Source organism: Diceros bicornis, chromosome 36 (genome assembly GCF_020826845.1).
Source record: "Diceros bicornis minor isolate mBicDic1 chromosome 36, mDicBic1.mat.cur, whole genome shotgun sequence".
Classification (NCBI taxonomy): Eukaryota; Metazoa; Chordata; class Mammalia; order Perissodactyla; family Rhinocerotidae; genus Diceros; species Diceros bicornis.
In genome coordinates, this window is record NC_080775.1 from 24095327 (window position 1) to 24111009 (window position 15683).

Here is a 15683-nt window from a genome sequence, read left to right on the forward strand (position 1 = left end):
TTTCTAATAAGCTCCCAGGTGGTGCTAACCTTGCTGATTCCTAGACCAAAGCATGGCAAACTACGTGTGGCCCATTGGCCAAATCTGGCCTATTGCCTATTTTTGTAAATAAAGTTTTATTGAAACACAGCCATGTCCATTTGTTTCCATATTATCTACAGCTGCTTTCATGCTAAGACAGCAGAGTTAAATAGTTCCAACAGAGACTATATGACCCACAAAATCTAAAATATTTACTACCTGGCTCTTACCTAAATGTTTACTAAGCCCTGCCCTAGACCACATTTTGAGTAGCAAGGGTGTAGACTTGGGTGATTACCATAGGGATGGAGAGAAGGGAGCAGATTCAAGATACATTCGAAAGCACAGAGTGCGCTCTACACTGGCTCGTTAACCATTCCCTTCTGATGTGAGCCTAGGCACCCTGAACTGCAGAATCTTTAAACTGAAGCTGTTGTGACAGTTGAGAACCTGGCTAACTGATGATGATTTATCTTAGAAATATTTATCCAGTGCGTTCTAAGCCCAATGGGTTTACTTGGCACATGTTTAAACGTCTGCAGAAATGCATCTATGCACACACGGAGAGTGTGAAGAAACCATGAAATACCACCCAGGAAACTGGCAGAATCATTTGTCGTGCTAGCAAAAAGGAAGCCGATTCCTCCTTGTACTTACTGCTGGCTGGATTTCCATCTCTCTTACCTGAACTTCCATGATCTCCACTTTCTCATGGGGTCTTTACAGTAATTATAGGAGGGGGTACTGAGTCACAGGGCTGTCACCCCTTCTGCTCATTCCACTCCCAGTAAGAAACTACCCTTTCCTCAACCTCTTCTCTATCTCTTAAAGGAAGGGAACATCCAGTGCTCACCTAAGAGAGAAATCACTTTACAATGAAATAGAAGATGATCTCAGAAGGAAGGAGAGACGGACCACAATTCTATATGCAAATTTTTTCTTGGCGTTCCTTTGGGATTCTTGGAGTTGTCACTTCGACAGACTCCATGCTAAAAGCGCAAGGCACGATATTTCTCTCGTGTAATAAACCTGGAAGGCAATGTCATACAACAAAGTACTAAAATAACTTATCATTTAAAGACCACTCCAGGGTTGTTACAATTTATGAATTTCTGGACATTGCTTTGAATATTTTAGCTGTCTAGGATGTTATTTTATGCACTGATGGAGTAACATCAAATGATGGCCTAGTGATACATTAACATCGATAAGTTAATTCCAATTTCTATGGAACATAATTTACTAGTAGACAGCAACTTAACATTTGGATGCAACAATGCTGTGTTCAGAGTAGAGGGAAGTAAGCTGTTTTGTAGATCGAGTCTTTGTGGCACTGTGGTGTTCCGAATGTTATTACATATACATTTTTCTTAAATTTGGCTGCTATTCCTTTTCTCCATCCTGGCATTGCATAACAATACCAACCACAAATATGAGAGATTAAGCTTGTGTAACAGAGTGATCTATTTTACTTAGAAAGCTGAAATCGTTCAGGGATGATGAATACAAGATACATCAGGAGAGCTGAACAAAAGAAAATTCTGTGTTGGTTTCACTCACAGCAAAACTTGCATTTCAGGTCACATTTCCATAAAGACCATCTGCTTATGAAGCAACTCTTCCTTCCAATGTACGTATTCATGTCAGAATCCAAACAGTTTTTTCACTTATTTATTAAGCATTGGCAGGTTTGGAACTCCACTAAAATTAGAGGTGTTTGTCCCATAATCTAATGAGTTACACTCTTTTTAATACGAGGCAAAAAAGGCAGAGGGCTGAAAAATGTGCTGCCAAGAAGTCCTTTTTTATTCCCTCTCCAAATTCTGTACATTTCAACAAACCTGTTTAAATGTCTGCCTGAAGCGCCTAGGTGCTGAGGCATAGATGAGAGACAAAAAGCAGACAAATAAAGGAAAAAGCTTCCTTTTCAGGAGGTACCTAAAAGAGTGAGGAGAAACAAGAGAGAAGCAGGAGGACCAAGGGGTTTTGTAATACAAGGTTGTCTGAAATAAGACTGGAAGGAAGCTTGGAGAAGAGAGATTTGGTCTGCATCACGTCCTGGAAGCATTCTAAAAGGAGTGTTTTATAAAGGAGAAATCATTCAAAGGAGTCACACAGCCATTTGCATGAATTAGCAAACCCGGGAGAGTGTCTGAAATGTATCACAAGTGCTGACCTGAAATGAAGGTCACTGTTTTCCCCACGACATCAAGACACATCAATGCGTGCTGAGCAGAGTTACATTAACAAACCTTTCCAGCCAGTGTTGAAAGATCATCGCCTCCAATTATCTGCATCTCATCCATGGCCTGGTCGTTCTAAAAGAAAAAGGGGGGGAGGGAAAAAAAGGAAAGACGGTATTTTACTGTACAAGAAAACCTTTAAAGTACGTTTTGCCATCTACCCGGCTAGTGGCTAGATTGCGCCTTGCAAATATAGAACAAATACCTAGCACAGACTCATGGTTGCCTATGGTTACCAAGAGCCACTCTCTGGCTACAGTGCTTGAGACAAAGCATTCTAACGGCTGAGAGGGAGAGACTGTGTAGAGGGGGGATGGAAGGGGTGGAGAGAGGACAAAAAAACCTAATTTTGGAACAAAAAACTATGGAAGGCGCCTGAAGCTCTCCTGAAGCAGATGGAATTAGAGAAGACAGTCATACTCCTGGACTTCCCTGGGGTGGAGGGGGCCACGGAAGCCCCAGGAGTGGGCCGAGCATTTGTCAGCTGTGCCAACAAGCCCCACTTACAGCCCTGCAGTGGGGAACAATTAGATTCTGGTTCCCAAAGAGATGACTCCCTACCAGTGCCGGTCCAGTCCCTCCTCTGATGTCCAGGGTAATTCTAACAGGCCACGGGTCAAGAACTATTGTACTTCGACCTTCAGACATGAATGGTGAAGCCTCAGGAACTTTCTGCAGTTCCAGGAATATGAGACCCAGAACCATGTTTAGAAGATTTTTTACTCAAATCCCATTAGAGGTTATGATCATTCACTTCCCTGATGTTTCTGTATGACACATCATCCTGTCCTAATTAAACATCACACACACACAAAATATACAAAATATGGATTGTTACATAGTGAATATCAGAACAGAATAACATGGAGGCAGAATAGGAAACAGCAGGCAACTTGTTTTCTAGCCTCATTAAGGAGAAGCATTAAAGGAACTGAAGCAGATATCCTACAGGCAGTTGGCTTCATGAGCAAGCAAGAATGTTGCAATCCATTCATCCAAACGATAACTTAAAGGAGAAGACAACAATGTAGGCACCACATGTATGATGCGCTGAACTAGGAAATGTCTTTGGTGACTGCTGGGGACAGCTGTTGCTTTTGCCAAGTGCAGCGCTTTCTAGGGGGAGTTCATTCCGTATGGATCAGGTGGGGCCAGGCCTTACTTGTGTAATCCAGCTACGCCTGAAGCTACATCCAGCTTTAGACTTTCCAGCTACTTTAGCCAATTCATTCCCTTACGAATTTTCTTGGGTTGGTTTGAATTGGATTCTGTCACTTGTAAATGAGAATCTCTATCTAGACATAGAGTTACTTTGTCATAGAATTGGTCATCTGGGTAGAGAAAAAACAGCCAACCAACCAATGCAACCGTTTTACCAATGAAGTACCTTTTGTCTTTTTACCTTACTGCTGTTGGAAAAAAAAATGACTTTAAAATATTTTTCCTTTTACTTGGTAAAGGATTCACTTCTTACTGCAAAGGAATGGAGAGAATGCTTGAAAATGGCCCATTCAGTTAGATACAACCAATAATTTCCTTCTTATGGGAACTGATCCCAAAAGGAGAAAATCAAAGAATATCCAGAATTCGAGGATCTTTTGCTGTTTTTGTACAGGCATATATAATCATATATTCACAAGCGGTCATGTCGGTAGGTCAAGAAATTGTCAAAAATGTCAAAGGAGAAAATTTTCTTGTCACTTTAGAGGTGCTGAGATATAGGAGTTAACATAGGGAGAATTTCTGCATATTCAACTCAAATATGTTGTTAATAGCAGCAGAAAAAATAAAATTTCAGTACCTCCAGAGGACTGAGGTATGCAGAATTGGATGCAACTACTAAACCACAAAGTTTAATGTAACAAATGAGACTTATACTCTGCCAGATCAGAGTAAATTTCACAATAATTCTATTATTTATCATCTCCATACTATTGATTAAAAACAAAAAACACAATACATCAGAAAGCTAAATAATAAGTCACATTCAGTGTCTTGCCAAGCAAGTCTTGTTTCAGACAGCCTTACTTAGTCCAAGTTTATAAACATGTTTTTAATATTAGATTTGTCCTTGATTCATCTGGAACTTACACCTCCCAAGTGTGTATACAGTCAATGGTCCCAACAGCATTTATTGAATTGTTTTCTTCCCTACTGGTTTGAAATGTCATTTTTATCATATCCTTCATTCTCATATGTAAGGGTCAATTTCTATATTCTTTTGTTTTATTAACCTAAAATGTCTATTTCAGCTTCCAAGCCACACTGTTAAATTAGTATTTTAGTATGTTTTAGTATCTGGGAGAGCAAGTCTCACTTTTTTCTTCTTTTTAAAAATTGTCTTGGCTACTTTTGTACATTTACTCTCCAGTCTGGTGGGTTGTTAAGAAGATCAAGTGAATTAATACATATAGAATATACAGAATATTTAGAACAGAGCCTGGCACACAGTAAGTACTCAGTAAATGCTGGAAATGATTAATTTCCTTCCTTCCTCCCTCCCTCCCTCCCTCGATCCCTTCCTTCCTTCCTTTCTTCCCCCTCCCTCTCTTCCCTCCCTCATTCCCTCTCCCAGGAAACAGTCACTCCTCAGTCCTCCCTGGTACTGGGTCCAGGTCCTCCCTGGTACTGGAGCTCCCCTGGTTTAATGACTCCAGAAAATAAGACTTCGTCTCTTGCTGGGATGCAGAAGGAGACTTAGAGGTTCAACTTCTCCATTCACGTGCTTCATGTGCAAGATGATCGATGCTTTCAGCCTACTCCTCCCTCACTCTACCTTCTAAGAATCTGGTGACTCTAGCCCATGAGCCTTTCAGGAATGCTGTGGCAGGATTCATTCTCTTCTCATTGACATTTCCCTCTACAGACATTTACATTTTCTCTTTCTCCATTTTGCTGAGTCAGTGCCCTTCCTTAATCAGTTTCATCTCCTAAAAAACACTGACATCTCTTGCCCACTGAGGTCTTCTCCATTCTCTTTGTTCTCGTGGGTCTATATGTTGTTTATTTCTTTACTGTCGTTTCACTGGGGTTTCAGGAGCCAATGGAGTTCATTGTACATATTCATGTTTTTATCCATGATATTTTTCTAATGGCTCAAAAACATCCTTACATTCCTAGGATTGCTGGTTTTTTTTTTTTTTTTAACTTTATTTGTTTTGATTTGATAAAATTTTGTTTGGGATTGTTCATTTTATCTTCATAAGTGAGATTGGTGTATAGTTTTCACTTCTTTTGCTACCTTTGTGGACTTTTTAAGCAAAGGTATACTAATATAATGAGTTGGGTGGTTCTTTATCTTTTTTCTATGCTCTAGAAGAGTTTGTATGTGGATGGATTTACCTGTTTTGCTAAGGTTCAGTAGATCTCAGATAAATAGGTATTATTTAATCCCTAATTTACAAATGAGGAAACTGAGACAATGAGAGATTAAGTAATTTGCCCAAAGAAGAGCTGCTAGTAAGTGAAGGAATCCAGTTCAATCCTAGAATTGCCTGACTCCATATTATTCTGATGTGTTCTCCTCCTGCCTCCCCCACCGCCAATATTCCTACAAAGAAAGAAGCACATAGTATATCTTTGAGAGTAACGTGGAGAAGGAGTGGGTCCTGGTTGCCCCAATGGAGTAAAATACATAAGCTGAAATGGCTAGGAGAAATCAGCATCTTGGTAGAAATGCTGGTAGAGGTTGTATGGATTTATTTAAGTAGCAAAGGAAATCTAGGCATAGATTTCCTTAAATCTATAAATAAATAAATCTATAAATAAATAAATCCATAAATATCTAGGATATTTAGTCTAGGCATCCTTGGAAGACATATTTTGGAAATTTACTAGCTTAGGTGACCTGATCTCTAGGCACATAAGATCATGCCCAAACAGCTCCACAGGTGTGGTGATTCCTCACACAGAGAATTTGGACTGCTTAGATAATGTTTAGAAAAAAACATAACCGAGGAAGAATAAATATCCTGAATTCCCGTCCTTTCGAGGAATCGGAAGGGAAAAATAAAGAAAACAAACGAACAAAAGAACCACTCTGTAAGCCATTCATCTCCAAAGTCAGAGCAACTGGCTTCAAAATCTGTACAAGCAAAAGCTTTCTCAATATTCTCAGCCCCCACAGATGCCTTCACTTGGCTTCCCCACGCACCCCTTTCAGCCTAATCCTTCCTCTCAGCTATTCTGTGCTCAATAAGGTCGTCAATACTGTATCAGATGGATAGAGGTGCAAAATAGAAACAAAAACAGTTCACTATAACAAATTTTACTGATCAAACTGGAGAGCTTCTAATTAAAATGTTGCAAACCTATAAAATTGTTATAACAAGGACAGGTGACTTGGTTCCAGGACCCCCAGTTCTCTTTTCATCCAGTGGTTGATGTAGGACATGACTCTTAACTGGGCCCCTTGGTCCTTTAGCTTTCTGGGGTCAAAGTGGAGGTCACAGTGCAGTCAGAGCTGGTGTGGCTTTTGTGCCTGCCCCTCGCTTCACCTGGAGCAGCTACACTTGTCTCTGTTATATTGATGGGGTTCAAAGTAAGATAGTGGGGCAAAGAAAGTTGAAAACTATCATGTTAATGTTTTCTTCCTTTGAAACTGATACCTTTTTTTTTTTTTGGTTTTGAAGCCAGGTACCTGAGGGTTACTGTAAATATTCAATGAGAACATGATTACCCTTCGACCTTGTTCCCAACACAGACACAGATGAAAAGAAATTAATCTTGTTAATTTGCTGTTTTCTTGTTTAATCTGAGGGTGACTCAAGGGTCACAAGGATGTATGACCTTGTTTTGCAGAAGAAAAAGAATGCCTTTAAGGAAGTTACAATCACCAGATAACCAGCCCCCAGCTGCCAGTGACACCCAGAAGTCTGGTTGCCCAAGGGCCTATCTGGAGTGAAAGAAACACGGATTTGCCCATTGTTTCTCTGAAACTCCTCCTCCCGAGCCCCTTAGCTCTATAAAGACCCCCTGCTTTCTTCTTTCCTTAAAGCAGATTTGAGAGAACCTATCCTCCCGCCTTCTCATTATGGCCAATTCGAATAAATTTTCTCCGTCTCCAAGCACTGCTGTCTCAGTGATTGGCTTGTTGTGCACTGGGCACATGAACTTGAGATTAAGAGGTTCAGTATCAGTTTCCTGTTTGTTTAAATATCCATTTGCCTCTGAGATTGTTTTTGTTTGGAAACTTACTCTTAAAACCTATGTGGGGTGAAGTGTGAGAAAGAAAAATATGGAGACTCAGTGAACAGGCAGCTGGTGTCCCCTGCACTCAGGGACCAGTGCCCAGGTTCCAGTCACAGCTCTACCTTCTGTTAGTTGCATGACCTTGAAGAGGTCACTGAACCTCTCAGGGCTTCAGTTTTCCTACCTATAAAAAAAGTATATCAATTATTGATATACTTGACACATCTGAATGACCCTAAAAGACTTCAGTAAAATCTATGTTTTAATCTTACCTCATAGGATTATCGGGAGGACTAAATGGATTAACATGCATGAAGCACTTAGAAATGTGCCTGGCATGTAATAATAAACGTTTATAAAGGAGGCCTTGTCTTCTCACCATCTACCTCTAGTCTGAAGCAACTTGCACAACTACCTGAGTTTCCTAACACTGGATTTGTGATGTGTCCTTTGTTCAGTTCACTCTGCACATGACTAAGATGTGTATGCCATGTGCTCTATGGTTAGGGTTTACTGAGGCTGACTGCTACCCATGAGGCATATGCTCAAGAAGGACTCCCGTCCTTCCACTGCCACTCTGTATCGTGGCTAAAGCCTTGGTTAAAAAATGAGCTCATTTGTGTATTCCTTTGGGGTTTCTCAGTGACCCCCCAGGTCCCATGCTTGGTGTCTGGAGCTTTAAAGAGGACCATTTTGTGGGCATAATTTCCATCATTCCACTTTGCTGGTTTCATCCTTTTCCTCAATAGACAGAAGCCACCTGGAGATCATGCTCTGACCGACTTTTGCACCTATCATCTCTCCTCAGATCCCTGGTGATTCTACCGGAGCCATTTATAGTCAATAGAGCAAGGTGTTAACCTTGAAACTGCTTTATAAGCTGGTAGCAGATGATCTGTGGTAGAACACAAGAATGGATGGCTGGGTTCCTGATATTTCTGCAAGCCTGGCTGTATTTTTACCTTGGGATCAGGAGATAGCCCACTTCCTTCCTGTAAATCCACTATTTTAGCTTAAGGTAATTTAAAATAGATTTATACTACTTGTAAACAAAAGGACCTTGAGTAAGATATCATGATAATTTACAGGAAAAATCAGTATTTGCAAATTTTGATAAATATTATTAGTCACAAATTACTTATGACACACCTCACCACTGCCAGTGAACACCACTGTGCTGCACTGAGACCCTGGGAGTTTCTGTACACGACATGCTGCTTTATCCTCTGTGTCTTAGTTCCTGCCACACCTCTCCATCTTCACATGGGTAATTCTTACTCTCTCTGCAAGATGCAGTTCAGGCATTATCTCTTCTGGAAGCCTTCCTGCAGTTCCCTGGACTTCATCTGTGTCCCAATAACACTCTATGCATATATGCATGTTAACAGACCACATCTAGCTGGAATTTTCTGTGAATGTAGCAATTGCCAATGGAATGAAAACTCCTTCAGCACGGCAGCCTTATTTTCATCCTAATTGTACCCTGGGTGGCTGGCACATTGTGGCATCAGTGTTTGTTGAGATGTCAGATGTTGAAGCATCTGAGTACACCTCTTAGCTATATATATATATATTTTTTGCTGAGGAAGATTCACCCTGAGCTAACATCTGTTGCCAATCTTCCTCCCTCTTTTTCTTCTTTATGTGAGCTGCCACTACAGCATGGCCACTAATAGACAAGTGGTGTAGGTCCACACCCAGGAACTGAACTTGGGCCGCCAAACCAGAGTGCACCGAACTTAGCCATTAGGCCACTGGGGCTGGCTCTAGCTATATTTTTAATACTTCTCCTCTACTCACTGTAGACACTAAGTGTTCTCAAACAGCACCTGGTTTCTCTTGCTTTAAATTCTTTCTCTGGCTGTCCAGTCTCCTGAAGGAGCTTATTGCCCAACAGAAGACAGAGGAAAAAAATAAAAATTATAAACAACTATATGAGGAAATATCTGTAAAGTTCAAGTGAGAGGGACATAAATGAAGCTGACCTGTGTAACTTTGAAGATTGGAGACTGAAAAAATACAGACCTTCCTCTGTTATGTCTGAGTGGTTCCCACCAAAACCATATTTGTCTATTCTCATCATTATTATTTTATTATCTCAGTTCCCAAAAGCATCCTCAATATTTTTAAAAACTTAAATGCAAAAATCCATGGGAATGCTGAATACTAAAAATATGAAAATATTGATTATTAAGGTATTTTAATATCAGTAATTCATTTCATGATTAGTAAAGGATACATTTTTAAAGCCAAACCAACATTTTAACCAGGAAAAAAAAAAAATATATATATATATATATTAGCACATACAATTTAGCTCATTTGAACGTACACGTACATTTTGCATTTCCTGAATTTGGTGTGTCTAACTTTGCAAACATGATGGGACTTCATTCGAAGACAAAATGGCTTTCTGTTTAATGACAATGATTTATTACTCTATTGTTATGGTGATCTACTCCACCCAGTCTCCAAGAGGGGTTCGGGTAGGCAGGAGTAATCCCCACCCAACAGAGAAAGGCTCTTTATGAAAAATAAAGGAATGTTGGGTCAGAAGAAGGGGCCACAACGATGAGAAGAAGCTACAGGCTAGCAGAAATAGTGAGGAGTCCCCAAGAAAAAGAAAAAAGGGAGAGGGGAGAAGAAAACGGACCTTTACTTCACTTTCATTCTAACAGACCCCAGGAAAGAGGAAATGGTATCAAAACAGATTCAGCAGTTTTGCTTTATATGAACCCTGTCTGAAACCTTGAAGCAGGCTATCCTGTTTCGAGCCTTGGTATGGACTTGTTTTGGTTTAAATTATGTTTTTAAATCATGGAGCAGAAAGATAGAGAAGCTGAGCCTCTTGACACATCTGAATGACCCCAAAGACTTCAGTAAAATCTACGTTTTAAAGTGTGGACCACCATATCCCAACTATTTCTTGAAAGATTATTTTCTCCACATACAAAAAAAATTTAGGAAATTTTTTTTCCTAAATAACTGAGGGAAGATTTATAATTTTAACTTAAAAAAAAAAAATAACCACACGAAAATTGTTGTTCAACAGTCATGAAATCTTAAACCAGCTCTCATGAACCTGTTTTAAGGTGCAGCCACTATGGAAAACAGTATGGAGGTTCCTCAAAAAATCAAGGATAGAACTACCATATGATCCAGCTATTCCACTGTTGGGTATTTATCCAAAGAACTTGAAAACACCAATTTGTAAAGGTACATGCACCCCTGTGTTCATTGCAGCATTATTCACAATACCCAAGACTTGGAAGCAACCTAAGTGCCCATCAAGGGACGAATGGATAAAGAAGATGTGGTATATATACACAATGGAATACTACTCAGCCATAAGAAACGATGAAATCCAGCCATTTGTGACAACATGGATGGACATTGAGGGTATAATGCAAAGTGAAATAAGTCAGAGGGAGAAGGTCAAATACCGTATGATTTCCTTCATTAAGTAGTAGATAATAACAACAATAAACAAACACATAGGGACAGAGATTGGATTGGTGGTTACCCGAGGGGAAGGGGGGAGAGAGGAGGATGAAAGGGATAATTCGGTACATGTGTGTGGTGATGGGTTGTAATTAGTATTTTGGTGGTGAACATGATGTAATCTATGCAGAAATAGAAGTATAATGATGTACACCTGAAATTTTTACAATGTTATAAACCAATGTTACTGCAATAAAAAAAAAAATTATAAAAAAAAAAAAAAAAAAAAGATTGCCAGGGCATGGGATGGTGAACAGGAAGAGCCGAGGGAGAGAACTGCAGGCAGATTCCACACCGGGGAATCTTCTAGAACACACACTGCTTTTTGGCATTAGACTGGATCTATCTTCATTCCTACCCAATTGTACTCCGGGTCCCAAAAGTTCAGCTGCCTGATGTCACTTCTTAGCTCAAAATATTTCTGAAGACGCCCATGACCGCAAAATAAAGTCCGATTTTGTCATCCTGATAGGCAGGGCCACCCTGAGAGTCAGGCAAGAGGGGCCCTGCATATCACAAATACTGAAACACAAAGACATTTGCTTTCTTCTTTTTGGTAAGGAAGTTTTCTGGAAAGTTCTGTAACAGATTGAGTGAATGGGAATTATACAACAGGGATATATATGTGCTGAACTGGGCCTTACCCCCTCACCCCCTGGCAGGGCCAGGTTTGCAGCGGGAATGGTGGTGGTGGAGAAAAGCACAGCCTTACTTTGGGAAACCAGACAAAGAACGGCTGATATTTTTCAAGTTGGCCACCCTAAATCACCCAAGCAGGTGTCTCAGAGAACAACTCCCCAGATAACCGTGTTCCCTCCTGCCTCTCTGCTCAGAAGGTACAGTCTGAGTTGGAAGGGGACATCCGAGTCAGAAAAGAGAAGCCTGAAGGAGAAGCACCTGGCTGCCCCAGCTCCCTGAAGAGCTTAACCGGGTCAGTCCCATGCGGGGTTCAGGCAGGCTCAGTCACCACCCAGGAGCTGGTCCTGAGCCCAGCTTATGCCCTGCCCTGCCCAGCAGACACATGGCTCTGCTCAGGCTTGCAGGCTGCAGGGCCAAGCACAGCTCCTTCAGCCTCCAGCTCAGGTGATCTGGGTAGAAACGTGAGCCTGGTCACGGACAAAGCTATAGAGTTTCAAAACCTTAACCATTTAGACATATGGTGCATATGTGCATTCGTACCCTTGCCCTGGGCCCCGTCAATATTAGGGGCCAGCCTGACTTTGAGAACCACTTATGGAGCATTTATCAAATGCGAGGCACTAGGCTAAACACATACTGTATGATCCTAACTATAGGACATTCTAGAAAAGGCAAAACTATGGAGACAGTAAATAGTAAAAAACTATGGAGACAAGTTGCGAGAGGTTGGGGGGAGGGAGGGATGAACAGGTGGAGCACAGATAATTTTTAGGGTAGTAAAAATGCTCTCTGATACTGTAATGATGGATACACGTCATTATACATTTGTCTAAACCCATAGAATGTACAACACCAAGAGTGTCGACTCTAACGTCAACTATGGACTTTGGGTGATTAGGATGCGTCAGTATAGGTTCATCAATTGTAACACATGTACCACTCAGGTGCAGGATATTGATAGTGGGGGAAGCCCGGGGTGTGTGGGGGCAGGAGAGATAGGGGAACTCTGTACTTTCCCCTCAATTTTGCTGTGAACCTAAAACTGCTCTAAATAATTAAGTCTATTAAAAAATAAATTCTAGGAGGTAACAGGTACTGTTATCACGCCAATTTAAGTAACTTTGTTAAGTAACTTTGTCCAAGGTCCCACAGCTGGAGTGATGGACCTGAAGCTGGAGCAGAGATTAACCTTCGTCTTGCTCCAAAGCCTCCATCAGAAGTTCCACAGCTTCTCTCCTGGGTCTGATCAGAATCTCCTTTTCCGCGTGACTTGCCACTATATTCCCTCTACCCCAGTGCTTCATCATGTGTACGTGAATCACCTGTGCAGACTGTGCTCCTGTCTGGAGTGGGGCCTGAGAGCCTGCATGTCTAATGAGCTCCCAGGTGATGGGGATGGGGCAGGTCCCATAGGCCATACTCAGAGTCCATGTTCAACCCACGCCAACCTGCTGGCTAAGTCTAGTGCACAGCCCGCACTTTGATCATCTTTCATCTTACTGATGCTCCCTCCACCCAGAATGTGTTTTTGCCACATCTCTGCCTGTCAAAATCATAATCTTCCTTAGATATACAAGTTAAGGTCTACTTTCATTATAAATCATCACCTGATCCTCACTCCCCCACCACTTTCAGCCAGAATTGATCTCTCCTGTCAATGTGCTTCCTTTGCACTTAGCACCAATTCAGGCAATGTTTGTTTCTTCCTTGTTACATTGGGTACTCCTTGTTCACTGTCTATGCATCTGCTCACTTCTGCTCTTTTGAAAGCAACTTGAGGATAGGGACTTTATATCATTCATCTTTATAGGTTCCTTAACACTGAGCATGGCCTTGAAGGCAGAAAGGAACATGATGTGGTAAAGAGGGGCTCAGACTCTGCCTTGTCCCTTCCCTAAGCTCCCTGACATTGGTCCCCTCTTCTATAAGATGGGGACAATAACACCCACCTGTTTGGATTATTGTGAGGTATAAATTGAATGTCATATGTAAAATACTTTGCCCACAGTAGGCCCCTGATAAGTATTTATTGAATTGAATTGGATTTTCCTCTTTTATTATTCATACAAGGGAAGGGGGAGGCATGGGAGTGAATTAATGACACAGCCAGACATAGCACCACGTGTCCTAACTTTTAATTCAAATGATTTTTCCACTCTATCAAGCTCTACTTCACTTTATTTTGGCTATGTGAGTAACTCCCGAGTCATTCACGTAACTAAAATTTATCAGTACTTACAGGAGAAAACTGAAATATTATTTCCTGGTTCACATTTTCTAACAAATCACTGATGCAAATTCTAACAGGGCTTAGAAATAACAAGCATTGATGTATCCTTACATCTTGGTAAACAAAAGTAACATAATATATTTAATATACATCTGCAATGTAGTGGTATGTCTATGTAACTCAAAACGACCAAATTTAAAAATAGGTAATGGTTTCCACATTAAACATGATCATACAAGAAAAAAGAAATGATTCTGATCAGCCATATTGACCGCCTTAACCAGTTACTCACTGGGACACCTTGGCAAACTCTTGATTTCCATTTACTTCATCTGGAAAATGGAGCTACAGCTAGCTGCCTTATTAGCTTTTCAGAGATCATGTAAATATCAAATTGCCAATAAAATGTATGTAAAATATAGCAAACCTTCTATTTGCCAAAAACTATTAACAGTATCTTTAGGCATAATACAGAGCTAGAGGGAAGAGGCCACTTATATGAAATATACAGAAAGTGAAAGACTTGGGAGGGCCAAATATCAAGTATTTCATCTATTATTATTTTTTAGATTTATGGTCTTTGCTCAAAATTCTCCAGGTATCTAATGAGACATGAATAATACGTGAGGAGGTCAGAGAGCAGAATGCTTCTAGAGCCACCTTCCATTTTTCAGAATAAGAAAAGATGGTTTATCTGATGTAGGCATGTTGATTGGCAGTGCAGGCTTGCAAATTCCTTCGGTATTAAGTCATGTCTTCAAAACTGGGTGGGGCGCTGAGTTACTAAATTTTTTCTTTTTCTCTGGAGGCCAGGGCTTGGAAGTAGCTGAAGACTACATGTGAACTGAGTTGGGTGGTCTCGGGAAAATTCTGTGTAAACAGCATTGCTCATCTAAAAGTAGCACAAAACACTGTACGTCTGTCTGTCCATATTATACAAAAAGAATCTGGACTCCATTAATGTGCCTGAGGAATAAATTATTCTCTAATAAATGTTTTTATAATCACAGTGAAAAGGAAAGTCCAGGACGCCAAAGGAAATGAGACTCTGCTGTACCAATTTGTTGGTGGAAGCCTGGAAGAAGAGCAGGAGAAGGAGGTAGATTGCAGCTGTGTCTGACTCAGAGAGGCTGTGCCTTCTATAAATATGGGGAAATGTTGGGGGCTGGCCCCGTGGCCTAGTGGTTAAGTTTGGTGCGCTCCACTTCAGTGGCCTGGGTTCGGTTCCCGGGCGCGGACATACACCACTCGTCAGCGGCCATGCTGTGGCAGTGACCCACATAAAAAATAGAGGAATATTGGCACAGATGTTAGCTTAGGGCGAATCTTCCTCAACAACAACAACAACAACAACAACAACAACAACAACAACAACAAAATATGGGAAACGTAGGGTTCCATATAACAGATTCCTCTAGAATACCTTATACTAGACTGCCAACAAAGATGCCAAATCACCTCGGAAGGGTGGCTTTTGCTCTTAGCTTTTCCCAGATGATCTAAGAACAACTCCTTCCTGAGGCACTCAACTGAGGGTCCAGACCCGACCACCTCTGGGCTCTGAATGTCAGAATGTCCACGTGACACGGCCTAATGGGCGCCAGCAGCTATGGAAAAGGGCACTCAGGCTGCCTGGTTTTTGCAACCAGATATTGCTAATGCATAAAAACCTACTCTTATCTCCCTTTGCCCCATCAAATATTTGTTGTCATTGGCTGATGAGCACGGAGGCCTTTGTTTTGTAAGGGGAGGCAGGAGAGGAAGTTTGACTGAGTCAGCGACAGGGAAGAGAGAATAGGAGGCTGGAGGCTGAGATGATCTCTGCTCCCTGTCTGGCTCCTTTGACTGCATTCGAGCCC

At 41.1% G+C, this 15683-nt stretch overlaps 1 protein-coding gene across 1 annotated transcript in view; it reads right to left on the minus strand.

Annotated features, from left to right (window-relative positions):
- The window catches only part of PRTFDC1 (phosphoribosyl transferase domain containing 1), a 91650-nt gene that overhangs the window by 14081 nt on the left and 61886 nt on the right, over positions 1 to 15683 (minus strand). The window contains exon 4 of the mRNA XM_058532583.1: positions 2274 to 2339. Within this exon, the coding sequence (XP_058388566.1) occupies positions 2274 to 2339 (66 nt within the window). The remainder of the gene's footprint in view (positions 1 to 2273; positions 2340 to 15683) is intronic.